Source organism: Lacerta agilis, chromosome 14 (assembly GCF_009819535.1).
Source record: "Lacerta agilis isolate rLacAgi1 chromosome 14, rLacAgi1.pri, whole genome shotgun sequence".
NCBI lineage: Eukaryota > Metazoa > Chordata > Lepidosauria > Squamata > Lacertidae > Lacerta > Lacerta agilis.
The window spans coordinates 31,896,671-31,911,265 of NC_046325.1; the positions used below are offsets into that span (position 1 = coordinate 31,896,671).

A 14,595-nucleotide genomic window follows, 5' to 3' on the forward strand; every position below is an offset into this window, starting at 1 on the left:
TGTCTGCTGTATGCACTCATTAAGTGCATTTGAGAAAGGACTGTAGCTCTGCTTTGCATGCAGAAGATCCAGCTGGGGCTGAAAAAGATGCCTTGTCTGAAATCCTGAAGAGCTGCTGCCAGCCATTGTAGACAGTACTGAGTTAGATGAACCAAGGGTCTGACTCTGAATAAGGTAGCTTCCTGTGTTCCTATGTAAATACATGATGGCTATTACAACTACAAATTACAAATGCTTAAACGTAGTTTCATAACAGCATAACAGGTTTTCTAATAAGTATAACATATTAAACTTTCGACCTAGCCTAACCTACCCACCACTATACCAAGCATTGCTATATACACTCAACTACGGTACCTTCATATGAGAACGCATGTCACATTATGCAAACCATTATTTATAGCGGGCAAATGCAACCTTCCATTGGGTCCCCTGGACTCTTCCTAGGCCACACCACCTCTCCAGGTCACACTCCTCTGTGACCCTGCTCTGCATCCTTCTTGAGTGCTTTTGTCAGGCTGGAATGTGTCCTTGAACTGAAATAATGTTTCTTTGCTTGCTTGGGTGGAGAGAAGCGTATACCTCTGACTTTTACATGGCTGTCCACGAATAACAATAGCTTAAGGGTCCCGGGCCCAAAAGAAGCCAGATTATCCTCCACAAGGGCCAGGGCTTTTTCAGTGTTGGCTCCGACCTGGTGGAATGCTCTGTCCCACGAGACTAGGGCCCTGCGGGACCTGACCTCCTTCCGCAGGACCTGTAAGAGTTATTCCGCCTGGCCTTCAATTTAGCCTGATCCCCTATTCCTTTTCCCCTTCCTTTTTTTCTGAAGAAACCCTTCTGGGTCCCCACATTAAAATTCCTCCCTGGTCTCCCAACTGGCCTAGCAAGACTAACTTGGACAGTTAGCCCTGGAGATCCCAGTGATGTTTGTTTTTTATGCTGTTTTTAGCTGTTTTAATCATTGTCTTATATTTGTTGTTAGCCACCCTGAGGCCGGTTTCTGGATCGGGAAGGGCGGGATATAAATAAAAAATTATTTATTTATTTATTTATTATTAAGGTTCCCATTGCTCCAACCCACTTTGGATCTGGCCCTACGCACCACTGGTATGTAGCCTCTCGAAGGCTCCTCAGGAGCAAATGCAGCCCTTAGGTTGAAAAAGTCCTCCACCCCTGTTTTAAGGAATGTCACTACTTGCCACCATAATTTGCCCAGTTATAGCTCATATTCTAAAGGGACGTGGGTGGCGCTGTGGGTTAAACCACAGAGCCTAGGACTTGCTGATCAGAAGGTTGGCAGTTCGAATCCCCATGACGGGGTGAGCTCCTGTTGCTCCTGCTCCTGCCAACCTAACAGTTTGAAAGCACGTCAAAGTGCAAGCAGATAAATAGGTACCGCTCCGGCGGGAAGGTAAACGGCGTTTTCGTGTGCTGCTCTGGTTCACCAGAAAAGGCTTTTTCATCCCGGCCACATGACCCGGAAGCTGTATGCCGGCTCCCTCGGCCAGTAACACGAGATGAGCACCGCAACCCCAGAGTTGGACACAACTAGACCTAATGGTCAGGGGTCCCTTTACCTTTTAGCATTGTCCCATTATGGGAATGGAGAACTTCCTGCACCTGCACCGTTGTATGCTATTTCCTTGAGTGCTTGCTTATGTTAAGAACCAGACTCCATGACCTGAGTTTTTTTTAAGGAGCTATAAACATTCCCATTGTTACGGCTTGCAAGTAATCATGATATGCTGTGCTTTGAATATGCCAAACTTCATTTTTCTGTTTGTTCTGGGAGTATCTTAATTTTTTTATATTTCCCTGAGTAGATGGAAGAAGAAGGGGAAAAAACACCCAAGAATTGTCTCATGTACCTTACCTGAAGGCTCATGTAATTTTTAGAGGCCCTGTTTCGTGTCCTACTCTTTCAAGAAACCATATGACTATAAAAGTGGTAGTCAAGGATATATCAGTGCCTGTCAAAAGCACACTCATCTTTGGTCACAAATTTAATTTGAACCACCAGATTCTAATTGTGTTATTCTGAAATAAGCAAGTGTGCAGTGGAGCCTCTTATGTAGGTTTTTAAGATGCACCTGGCTCCATCACTTCCAGCAAATTTCGCTATTTCAGTTGTCTTTAGGAAGACAGGGCAAGTGAGTACTATGTAGCCGATGGCATTCTGCTGATGCTTTTTGTTGCTTTGTTTTTTAAGCTAGCTGCTCATATTCCAGTTCCTTTTCATATGCTCATTGTTGTTTTATATTGTTTTAATTTGAACTTGTTAGCTAGCTTGGCTGTTACTTGTCACAGGTGAAGCCAGGACATTTTCCATCCATGATCTCACTCATTCCCTATAGAAAAGAGTGTCACATAAACATGCTTCTGAACTCCAGAACGGAGAGGTGGTCTAGTTTTGCACCTGCAGCAACCCAGGGCGCTCACAGAATCAAAAGACAATGATGCCCAATTACATTTGAGATATTTGGCTGTGTATGTAGGAACAGTCAAGGATTAGTAGTATAAAGTATCAGGGGCAGCCTAATACATACATTAACTCATTTACTCTTGTTCCACCTGGATACGTAGACAGACTCAAGAGCATTTTTGTGAGGTATGGGGACGTCTGCCTATATCCTATGGGGAAATGGTATCGGCAATGCATTTTGCTGCTAGTGAGTTTTATTCCACCTCTTTTATAATTCCCTCTATTTCTGATGTTCAGATATAAGTGTCAGGAGGCTTGGGGAGGGGTTGCAAATGCAGAAAAAAGCTAGGGAAAAAGAAACCTAAAGGGGAATGGTTAAACCAGACTAATGAAGACTGTGCATGCTCAGTAGCCCCAGAATGGTGACCAACCATTGGGCAGAACAAAACAGAAAGCTGGAGAAGTACAATGAAGTATAATGGAGAAAGGTGTGGCTGGCTGGAAAAGTGAACAGGAGTAGACAACAAACATTTTGTTGCAGATCTTGCTTGTGAATTCATGTAAGGCAGGGGTGGCCAACTTCCAAGAGACTGAGATCTACTCACAGAGTTAAAAACTGGCAGTGATCTACCCCCTTTTGGGGGTTCACGTAAAAGTTATTGAGCTTCTTTAGGGAGTAGGAAAGCGACATTGAGCTTTTTTTTAGGGAAAGCCCTGTTTTTGGTGGTTTGGGTCATTTTAGGGGTGCAGGGCAAAGATGTTGAGTTTTTTTTAGGGGAGCCAAGGTTTTTTAGCTTCTTTGGGGAGCACCACTGATCTACCAGTGATCTACCACAGACGTCCAGTGATCTACCGGTAGATCACGATCTACCTGTTGGACATGCCTGATGTAAGGAATCAGTGCTTCCTATTATAGTGGCAAACTGAGCAAATGGTATTGGCATCACGAAAACAGGTACCTTGTTGTTGTTGTTGTTGTTAGTGTTTTTGTACAAATGCTATAGTACCACTTAATGGATAAAAATAGGATGATTACTATTTATTTCATTTACATGCTGCCTTTCCTCTGAAGAGTTCAGGGCTGCCTACATACTTTTCCTGCCTCCCATTATATCCTCATGGCAACCCTGTGAGGTAGATTAGTCTGAGACATAGTGACTGGTCCAAGCCATCCATCCACTAGGGAACTGAAGCTGGGTTCCTGAAGCTGGCTTAGTCTAGCAGTTTCTCCACCAAACTACGGTAATGGTTTCTCTCTATCATCACCCTGGTTCGAGTGCTGCAGGTGCTGTCTGGCCTAAGTCCTTGTCCGACTCTCTTACCACTGCTTCACACTGGTTTTCAGAATAGGAAGCTGCTACTGCAATAACCAGTAATTATGCCCCTGGCAGGCTCTCAATTCTACCCACTTCTGGGAGCCAACACTAGGACAAGTTCAGAATGTTTGTGTTTAAATTTCCATTATACCCTCCTACTAGGAGGTATAAACCTCCTATGAACCAGAGTGGTTAAAACTATTGCTAATAACAGTTGATGTGTGTTGTTTTTAGTGTGTATGCAAGGAATCACAAGTCAGCAACACGAGTGCAACTCTGCCAGCATTCTAAATTTTGTTGAAAATTTTTCTCCTGTGCATGAGGACTTAACCCCTAGAGCCACAACAGCTGAACTTAACCTCCCTCTTAATTCCTCCTAGAAATTATTTTGTGAGAATTCTGATTTGCTGTTAGTCACTGAATATTTAATATGCAATGTCAGCATTTGACATCCAACAATATATCGTACTTTGATTTCATTAATTCATACTTCACAGTATGGGACTGTATTATGATTCCTGTTACTATTATTTATTTATACCTCACCTTTCCCCCTGACGAGACTCAGTCTTTAAAATACAATTAAACATTGATATAATTATTTGAATAGTTTCCATGCAATGGTGTTTAGCATTTGACAGCTATTGTTTGTATGAAGAGTGGGCTGCATATCAACTTACTAAAAAGGGCACAATGAAACCAGTCCATAGCAATGACATTATAAACAAAGCTGGTACTATAGCAGGATAACAACATAATATGGAACTTTGATTTCACACATTAAATAGAACCATTTCTACTTCCTTATCTAAACTCTAAAGAACTTTGATACTTTAAGAGGGTTTGGGCTGGAGAGCTTTCTTGAGTCTAATACAAGTGACTTCAGAGGTATCCTATTATTATTATTATTATTATTATTATTATTACCCCACCCATCTGGCTGGGTTTCCACTTTGGCTGGCTGGCTTAAAGGTAAAGGTACCCCTGACCATTAGGTCCAGTCACGGACGACTCTGGGGTTGCAGCGCTCATCTCGCTTTACTGGCCGAGGGAGCCAGTGTACAGCTTCCAGGTCATGTGGCCAGCATGACTAAGCCGCTTCTGGCGAACCAGAGCAGCCGTTTACCTTCCCGCCAGAGCGGTACCTATTTATCTACTTGCACTTTGATGTGCTTTCAAACTGCTTTGGCTGGCTTACAATACATCTAAAAACATAATAAAAACATCCATCCTTAGAAACTTCCCTAAACAGGGCTGCCACATACTTTAGGGCTAGGCAGTCTTGGGAGGAGCCAGAACTAAGTTATAGACATGGGTTATTCTGGGATTTTTCAAGAAGTATTAAGAGAGAAAGGGATCACACCTTGCCATCTTATAACAATGGCCTACATATCTTTAATTAAGTGGAAGGGCTTCAGGGTCAAAGAGCATGATCTGCAGGCCCTCAAACCTAGCACTATTCTTTCTAAAATTTAACCACAGCTTTTGAATAGATGGGGATGGGTGGTACTTTGACACACAGTCAGGAATGATCTCATACTACAGCTAAGCCCCAAGATGTCAAGGTTTCCAGAAGCTCCAGCTCATTCAGTGACATCTACTCATGAGTAAATGAACTTACTTAAAGCATAACCTCTCAGGTATAACCTATGGAAATCTACAGAACTACATATCACAAGATGATGATGATGATGATGATGATGATAATAATAATAATAATAATAATAATACTAATAATAATAATAATTTTATTTGTACCCTGCCCATCTGGCTGGGTCTCCCCAGCCATTCTGGGCATCCTCCAACAAATTAAAATACATTAAAATATCACAGATTAAAAACCTCCCTAAACAGGGCTGCCTTCTTATTTACATATGTATTTGGGAGGATTTTTTCCCTGTGTTCTTTAAAAAATATTGATTAATTGCTTACACCTGCCCTTTTATTGACAGGTAATACTTTTATAAGCAGTTGCTTGCTTCCTGACCATATTATGAAGGCTGTGATCCTGTTTTTGTTAACCTGGGTGTAAGCTCTGTTGAACTGAACTGGACTTTATTCTGAGCAGACATGCGTAGGCTTGCACAGATAAAGCAGCTGTGTTTAGGCCACACTATGCAGCGAGAAAAAAGATTCTGGTTTTGTGTATGTGATGTGGGTCCCTTAAGACTGCCTCCGCTCCTTAGCTGGTAGGGTGGGATATGCTGCAAATAGGTGGTACTTACAGGTTTTAAAGTTAAATAAAATTACTGTACAACTTCCATTTCAGAGAAGATTTCAGCGGGCAATTATAGCAGAGTTAATGCACTATACTTTGTTTTTTAAAAAATACACCCCACTGCAGAACATTTTAAAAAAATTAGGTGGGCTTATTGCTTAACAAGGAAATAAAGCATAATTTTGGAGGAGGAGGAGGAGAGTAAAATTGTAACACCCATGGCAACGAGATGCATAAAAATGAATGAGTGTTTCCTTAGTATTATCGCCACCTCCAGCTCAATTTCCTTTTTCTCCGGCTATATTCGAAGCTTGCAAACTGAAGCCATTTAACAAACGAGTAAGTCTCCAGGAAGCCAACGAGTTTATAATCGCTGCCCACTTATCATTTGATGTCATACTGACATACGTGTCCTAATGATAACTGAGATGTTAATTCAGGAGGCTGACCTCTAGCCCTCGACCAGTTGTTTCTTCCGATTGTCTGTAAAGCCAGAGTCCTGGTTAAGCCTTAAGGTGGCCTCTAGGCGGAGCTGTTTCGTCAAATACATACAGTATCTGGGGTTTTTAAGAATTAAAACGATTATTATTATTATTTTTTTACAGAGACGTGGTTCAGTTATACGTTGCTCTATCATTTCATTCCCGTCAGTCGCATGAACTGGATATAAGAAATTAAACTATTTTAAGGGGGAGGAAAAGGAAAGTGAATGTTCTTTACGCATGAAAAAGTGGTACTGTACTGGGATTGCACCATCTTTTTATTACTGTATAAGGTATTTTAAACGGTGCTACGAATATTGTTTTAAAAACCAGAGGAGGGTGAGTGGATGGATCAAACCACTGAGGTGTGTGGGGTGTGTGTGGGTGATGGGTTTCATTTCAAGTACCTAGGATCGGGGTGTGAAAGCACAATTTTATACCTGTGACATTTACTCATGAGTAAATGAATTTACTTAAAGCATAACTGAGATTGCAACCTAGTCATTTTTATCTGAACTCCCTGTTTTTATGCTTAGAGCTTTTTCTTGTGCTTCTTTGGAGCTGAATTGGGAGAGGGTCTGTCGTTTTCACTTACAAAATTACTGTTAACCCCCCCTAGATCGTGCAGGAGAAGAAAACGCGATTCAAAATTAAACGCGAGTGAGAAAGAGGCGGGGAAAAGGAACATATTTTGGGAGAGTGACATGGGACAATAGAACTCGCTTTCAAAATTGTTTATCAGAAAACTGCAAGGCAAATTCAGCTCCTTAATAAAAAACGAAGAGGAAAAATACTGAATTGCTCTTTTCAAAAGCAGCCTCTGAGAAGTCAGCGTAGACTCGGAGATTCCAAGTACAAATGTAACTGTTTTTCTGGTTCAGACCTAATTTGGCAGTTGGCACACTGTCGCCAGCGACCAGCCACAAGATATGGCAAGGCAGACATTAAATTTAAACTAAGCAAGTTTGTAGTTCGGTTCCATTTATTAACTCTTCCTTTGCCCCATTGTTACTGCAGAGCCGCCACCCCCGCTCCACCGCCGAAACTGAGCTGACTTCTGCGCATAGGAATGCACTGGCAGGCTCAAATTCTATGCCCGATTACATGGAGGAAAGACCAATTCCAAGGGAGCCTGACTTCTGAGTAAACATGCACAGGACTGTGAGGCTGCAATTCTATGTAAGCCCCACTGAACACACACCTCACTTGGAACGAAGTATTTCAGCTGACATCCATTTTAAAGTAAATGTATTTTTTTAGGTTGGGATGAGGGTGCCCAAATAGAAAGGAAGCAGAATTTGGCTAAATCGGTAATCTGATCCTTACTTACAAGTAAGCCTGGTGAGTTCAGTGAGGCTGGCTCCCAGGTAAGTGCACACGCATAGATAGCATTGCACTGTGAAAATAGATAGCATTGCTTAGGAAGATGTGATGGAGACAAGTGAATTATCACAATGTTTTATCGATGATTGATAATGCGCCGCGGTTGCTCCTGGAGCTGTACACCACTAGGTTTTGCCTCCCGAAAAGTCTGACGAATGTAGCATTTCAGAGAAGACTGCAAGGGCAGGAAGCTGTGGTTGTGCATGGCTAGGAAACGCAGCCCACCACACCGACGCCCATGTGAGCACCATGAGCATCCAAGCTCTTTGAAAAACTATTCTGATCTCAAATAAAGAGATTGAACTCGTCCATTGAGCACCATGGATGTAAGAAGTGCTTAGTTTTGCCCGGATCACGCCCGAAAGTTGCAGTCCCATGATATGTGTGTTCAGGTAAATCCAACTGAACTCTTACTATTGGGAAAATATTCAGAGGATTAGATTTTCATAGTACAACAACCGGTCTTCATTTGGCGGGTGACCACTGCTGCGTCCCAGCTTGACCTACTAAACTGGGTTTGAACAGCACCATTATCACAAAAGAAATATTGTACTCTGTTAACATACAAATTTTAAAAGAAAAGAAAAGAAGGCGGCCTCCAAATACCTGCTTGGGCCAAATGTGGATATCAGTTCCGAAAAGATTAAGAACTCTAACCAAAAGGTCATTTAAAGTTAAGGTATTTTAAACATGCAGTTATTTATTTATTTATTGTAAAAAGCATGATTGAGTTAGATTACAACTATGCAAACGTTGAAGCCTGTTGTTACCCCTGCTTATAGGAGTCATTAGACACTAGATCATAAACTGTACTCCTCTTCGAACGGGAATAATGCTTTCCCGTCAGCTGCTATAAATGCTCAAAACAGAACTTTCATCCGATCGATCCAAGAAAACATTTCATTCAACACGTGTCAAGGTTTTGCAAAGACCAAACCTTTAAAGCAGAGGAAATTCTACTTCAACCAAAGTTCACGGCGGTGCTGTGTCTCTTGGGGTTTTTGTTTTTTGTTTAAACTACCCTCTTAAATTGGTTTCCGCATATGCTTCGGAGTTAGTGATTCGAGCAATTAAGCCTTTCTTTAATTAGCACGAGTGGGGCTGTTTGGATTTTTTTCTTGAGCAAAATGGTTAAGGGCAAAACCTTATCTTTAAAAAAGAAACGTCATTTAACAGCAGGTAGAGAATAAGCAAGATCGCTTCCTTGAATGTCCCACCCCCCTCCATTTGCCATAAATTGGCAAAACGTTTTCTAGAGACTCGTTGGACGAAGCCAATGAGCTCTCCATATGTACGGGCGCATTTTAAACTTTTCTAAATTGGATTTAAAAAAAAAATATGAAAAGAAAGGATGGCTGAGTCAAATAGCTTCGAGGAGCCTTAACGGAAGAACTTATTTCCAGTCTGTTTAGGTCTCAAGAGGACTTATTTTCCGAGGGTTTTTTTTGTTTTGTTTTTCGCCAACGGAGCAGAACCGTAGCGCATTCCAAGGTTGTTTCAGGTTTGTTAATGTTCGCAATAATACCGGTGAGTAAAGATCTTTGTTTGGAGAGCCTGACGCCCACAAGGGAAGACATATTATAAGAAACGAACAAGTTTAATTCCTGCAGATTCGAGGTCGGGGAACACATTACGATTCCTCTTAGCTGACACGCAAACCTGGGCGATGTACATTAGTAATGAACAGCTAACTTACACGTTTCTCCTCATGGGGAGTAAGTTGAGGGGGGGTATTCTTGGATTCAGTCAAGATCAAAGATTGTTGGCGTCATTAACGACAGTCTCTAGCGCAGGAGGTTTTGTAAAACGCGGGTCATTCCAGTCACTTGAAAGGCTTTTCATTTGAAGCGTTCCTTTTTAACAATGCAAGAGCACGATCCGGTCAAAAAGTTAAGCATTAAAAGAGAGAGAGAGATTTCCAGAGGAGAATTAAGCCTGGAGCTTAAATCGCCCTCGCGGTAATTCACTGAACTCACAGGTGTCTAACTTCGGCAGGTGAGTCCTCCAGGTTTACAGCTCCTGAAATTCCCCTTTATATTCTCAGATGTAGTAGCTGTTGCTTTTCAGTCGCTTACAATGTATCTTGCTCTTTTCCCACCACTTCTCTTTATTTCTTTGGTCATTTTACGGAGAAAAAGCGGGTGGAGAAGGCAGACCCCGCTGGAAGAAAGGGACTAAGCGAAGGAGCAGAAAGAGAAATCTAAACCCAAGAAAACGGACCGTAGGTATGATGCAATTTTGTTTCTCCCCCTCGCCCTAGAATAACTCCCCGTCTTCTATCTTGCCTGCTCCTATCTCACTATCTTTCTCTTTGCCTGCACTCTCTGGCTTTATGGAGCCAAGAAGAGAAAGGTTTGGTGCAGTAGCACATTGCAGACCGATTCAAGGCATGTTTATTCTGATTAAAAACAGACAAATCGCCCCCCCACCCCCCCCCCCCCCCCACCCCCCCCCCCCCCCCTCTAAATCCAATGATACTATTTCCAAGTTGAGTGTGAATAGGATTGCAGCTCAACTCTTTCCTAGAGAGTGTGTGCCTCGCCTCGAAGCTAAAAGGATCTTATTCATCCGCTTTAATTAACAATTTCCGCTTTCTCGATCCCCCTTTCTTCTGCCTGTGTAACGTCCTACTGGGAAGCAAGCTGGACCTGAATCAGACGGCAATCCTATACACGCTTACCTGGGAGTTAGTGCCATTGAACTCGGCGAGACATACTTTAGAGATCATGGGCATAGGGCCTTGCTGTTAAAAATAAATAAATAGACCCTGTCCAATACGCTTAGAATCGGGCTGTCGGGGTTCCCAGGCAGCTATACCTAAATAAGCAATGGACTGGCCTGTTCCGTTGCAATATCCCTGTGGATTTAAGGCTAAGAGACGCATTTGCATGTCAACGGATAGGGCAGGGGATAATAGGAAAAAATTAGGCACGTAAATCTTTAGCAACTACTTCTTTATATGGAAAGCCCTTAGTAAACTGGGTCTGTAAGGTTTATATAGATGGATAGATAAGGAAGCTTGAAGGAAAGATGATGTAAAAGAAAAAAAAAGAGGAACTGCTTGGCATTCCCACTACTTCAAAACAGACTCTCTCTCTCTCTATATATATATACCCACCCCTTGCAAGGAAAGAGATAGTACGTCCCAAATGCAATTTCAAGTTAACGCTTTCTTATTGGCTCTACTTGTGCAGGAAAATTCCATTTAATGGCGCCCAGGAGCGGGAGAAATGTCTCCCTCTCAATCGCGCGTGCACCAATTAGGAATTCTCTTTGATGTTGAACTGCTCCATTCCGACATCGGCGTACACTTGGGCCTTGGGCGATCGCTGCGCCCCTCCACGGGAAGGTCGTCCTTCACTTGAGCTTGGGTAGGATCAATGCCTTTCCCTTGGTCGCTTGGTTTTCCATTTGACCTCAGCCACGGGTAGGAAAGCAAGTTAAGTGGCAGCTTATACATTTTAACATTTCAGAATCATTCCGGTTTTTGTCATTCTTCCTTAACTGTCCTCGCTTAAGTAGCAAAACTATTATAATAAGAGGTGTGCTGGGTTGACGTATTTTGAAATTTTGAAACATATTTTAGTGTCTGTTCATGCCTTCCTTCTCCCTGAGAGACTGTTCCCTTATAGCGAGGGGAGTGAAAGAAATCTCAGCTCCACAATTTCCCTTTAAAGTTAGGAGCAATGTGGCGATTTAAAAAGAACAACATGAGTGGAAAGGATCTGTTTGGGGAGGCACAGACGCGTAAAGACGCACAGGTGCTTCGTACCCCCCAACAAGTGCAAAACTACCATGCTGCTAACCAAGGCATTAGGGCTGAGCTTGCGCAGGAGAACTCCCCACCCCACCCCCGTCTTCCGCGCTAGGGCCTTTGTGATTCGCTCATTAGCAAATGCAGATATGTTGTTGTTGTTTTTAAAAGCATATCCTGGAACCCGGCGCTGGGTTTTTAAATCAAACTTGGGATGCCACCATGAATTCGGTTGCTATTTTTTTTCTGTCGCAACTGACTGTCGTGACCCTTCTTTCCACCCCCCCCCCGCTCCCCAATTCTTTAAAGTTCCCGCAACTAATTCTTAATCTCATTTCACTCCTATCATCAGCGTAATCACGCCACAACTTTTTGGGATCCAGTTAACCTATGTGTTAATTCTTAAACTCCCTAACGTTAAGGTCCAGGTGCACAACACTACCTTCCCCCTCCAACCACTTGTTACAATCCGATGATGAGATTTAACTCGAACCAGGAAAACATTTCCCCCAGCGCATTTGTTTCCTTTCATTTTCCCTCCCGCCCAATACATCGTTCTCTTAAATTTAATGATTCTGATTCTAATAGGATCGAGGCATAGGAGGAATATTTTTAAGTACTGCATTTATTATTTATTTATTTGTTTGTTTGTTTGCCTAGGACAACACTTTCCAATATTTTGTTATGCTTCCCTCTCCCAAATAATAGCCCTCTGCTTTCTCCTCCCCGCCAGCCTCAGCGCAATTGGACCCACCTGGTGAAGTTTTGTCTCTTTTAGATAGATCTAAAGACGAAGCTTTCTGCAATAAAATTTTCTCCTCCGCTTCCTCCCCTGCTTCTCCTTTGCTCTCCCCTGGTCCATAGTTAGGTTTCAATAGGATAGACACCTCGTACTCTCTTTTGTCCACGAAGGCAGGAGGAGAAGGTGAAGGACTCCCGCGGTGTAGAGTCCCGTTGGCGGCGGCGGCGGCGGCGGAAGTTAATTCTTCGCAAGGTGACGGCGGAGGAAAGATGCCCAAAGACGGCTGTGGAAGGGAATTGGCCGCGAAGGCTGTCTGCGGAGGACCGCATTGGCGGACGGAGAAAGCCGGTTCTTTCATCCCCAGCCCGGGGAGAGGAGGAACTTCTGGCTGGAGAGGGGTCGGAGGAAATTTCTCGGCCTCGAATTCCAAGCAAGAGGATTCCTGGTCTTTTCTCCTCGAAGCGTACAAGCAAGACGAGCTGATCTTCGGAGGGAGGAACTCATGGTGGGGATGGTGACTTCTCCAACCTGGATGGTGTGAAGGAGGTGGAAGGAACCGCAGTCCGGACTGGTGGCTGTTCATGCCTCTTCCCCCATAGAACTACTGTCCACTGCCCCCACCTCACCTCAAGCCAACACAAATTGCAGTATGAGGCTTTGGCAAGGAGAGACTAGAGTGTAAATATGGGGTTCTGAAACCCAACTATTATCCTATAGGGTGTGCGGGTTACAGGAAAGTTGCGAAGAGAACACCCTCCAGGCAGGAGCTTGGCGAAAAAATGATGGAATATACCGAGCCACTGTGTGTGCGTGTGCAAGAGAAAGAGAATGTTTAAGGGAAAAGGTCTCGAGCAATGGACTTATCTGTTAGAAAATGCGTCCGCCGAGCCACTTCCGGCGGGCTAGCCAATCCCAGATGGACATGGCTTCTACGGACATCCCCTGGTGTCAATTTTAATGGCAAACTTTACTGGTTTGCGGAGGGACTCATTTTTTTTTTAAAGGAACGAAAGAAAATCTTCGGTGCAGACATCTGTAGCTACAATCCATTCACTTCACGCCACTCCCTCCTCCCCCCACCCACTCCTCCGAAATAAAATCCGTCTGGAACAAAGGGGAGATGAGAATTGGAAAGCCCTTTGAACCCTGAAAAGGCAAATGATAATAATAATGCCAATGATTTGTGCTCATCTGCAGATTTACAGTTCTTGCTTGTGCTCTTTGCAGTGCCTTACTCACTGCTGCGCCTCGCTACTGAGAAAAGGCCGGATTTATTTATTTCTTTTACAATATTTGGCAGGAGAGCCTAGCTGGAATCGCTTGGCCCGATCTGCATGTACTTGAAAAACTTAGGGCACGTCAAGCTCATGCACAAATCCAAATACACAAAATTTCTGCTTTTAACTAACGGTAAACTGGCACCCCCGGCTAAAATATTGGCTTCCAATAAACCGTGTTCCCTGGAAATTTGAAGAAGGCAGATGAGCCGCTTTCTTATAATGTACTACGCCTTCATATGGCTATATATTCATATATAAACAAGAGAATACATACGAATGCAATAGGTCATCAGGCGTGAAACACTGTGGATGTGAGTGTGTATGTTTGCAGGCAATTAGATCTAAATTCCTCCCATATTGTAAAGACTACATATTGTTGTATGGTTTTGTGTGTGTGTTTTTTTTAAATAAAGGCAGTCGCCCAGTTCTATCACTCAAATCTCCTACAATCTTGAGAAGCAGAGCTGTTCTTTCAGAGAAGAGGAGACCCACATCCTTGGACCAGGACTTGATACTTTCAATGATGACGTTACACCTTGTCCTAAGGTGGTGTACATGGTTCTCCTCCTCCCCGTTTCATCCTCACAACAACCCTGTGAGGTAGGTTAGGCTGAGAGATGGTGACTGGAGGAAGGTCACCCAGTGAGCTTCACGGCTGCGTGGGGAGTCGAACTCTGGACTCCCAAGTCATAGTCCAACACTCTAACCATCACACAACAGTTGATTTCAGCTGATTTCTGGTTAATGCTCTATTTAAATTAGCCCGCCTCTTACTCCTAATGGGTGTATGGGGGAGGATTCGAGTTGCCCTCTAGAGACAAAGCCGTGAAACAGATATATGTGTGTTTATTTGTGGATATATATTTATATATCTCACTGTTTTGTCTCTAGAGGGCTTTTATAATTATCCTCCCAGCACGGCTTAGCTATGTACCGTTTAATTAAGGCGGTGCCTGCTCCAGACTCCCATTTCTCCTGAGCAAAAGTCTCAGCTA

General features: G+C 43.2%; 1 protein-coding gene and 1 long non-coding RNA gene across 3 annotated transcripts in view; one reads left to right on the forward strand and one right to left on the reverse strand.

The window, feature by feature from the left end:
* HOXB9 (homeobox B9) overlaps nucleotides 1-13,263 on the reverse strand; it is a 36,824-nt gene extending 23,561 nt beyond the window's left edge. The window contains exon 1 of one of the 2 annotated variants that reach the window (XM_033168985.1): nucleotides 12,333-13,263. In XM_033168985.1, the coding sequence (XP_033024876.1) occupies nucleotides 12,333-12,903 (571 nt within the window). In that variant the 5' untranslated portion in view covers nucleotides 12,904-13,263. The remainder of the gene's footprint in view (nucleotides 1-12,332) is intronic. The other variant, XM_033168988.1, reaches the window with a different exon arrangement.
* Nucleotides 8,806-12,572, forward strand: LOC117058073. Its single transcript, XR_004427833.1, has 3 exons — nucleotides 8,806-10,049; nucleotides 11,019-11,251; nucleotides 12,491-12,572. It is a non-coding gene; the product is annotated as an uncharacterized LOC117058073 (long non-coding RNA).
* Nucleotides 13,264-14,595: the final 1,332 nt, after the last annotated feature.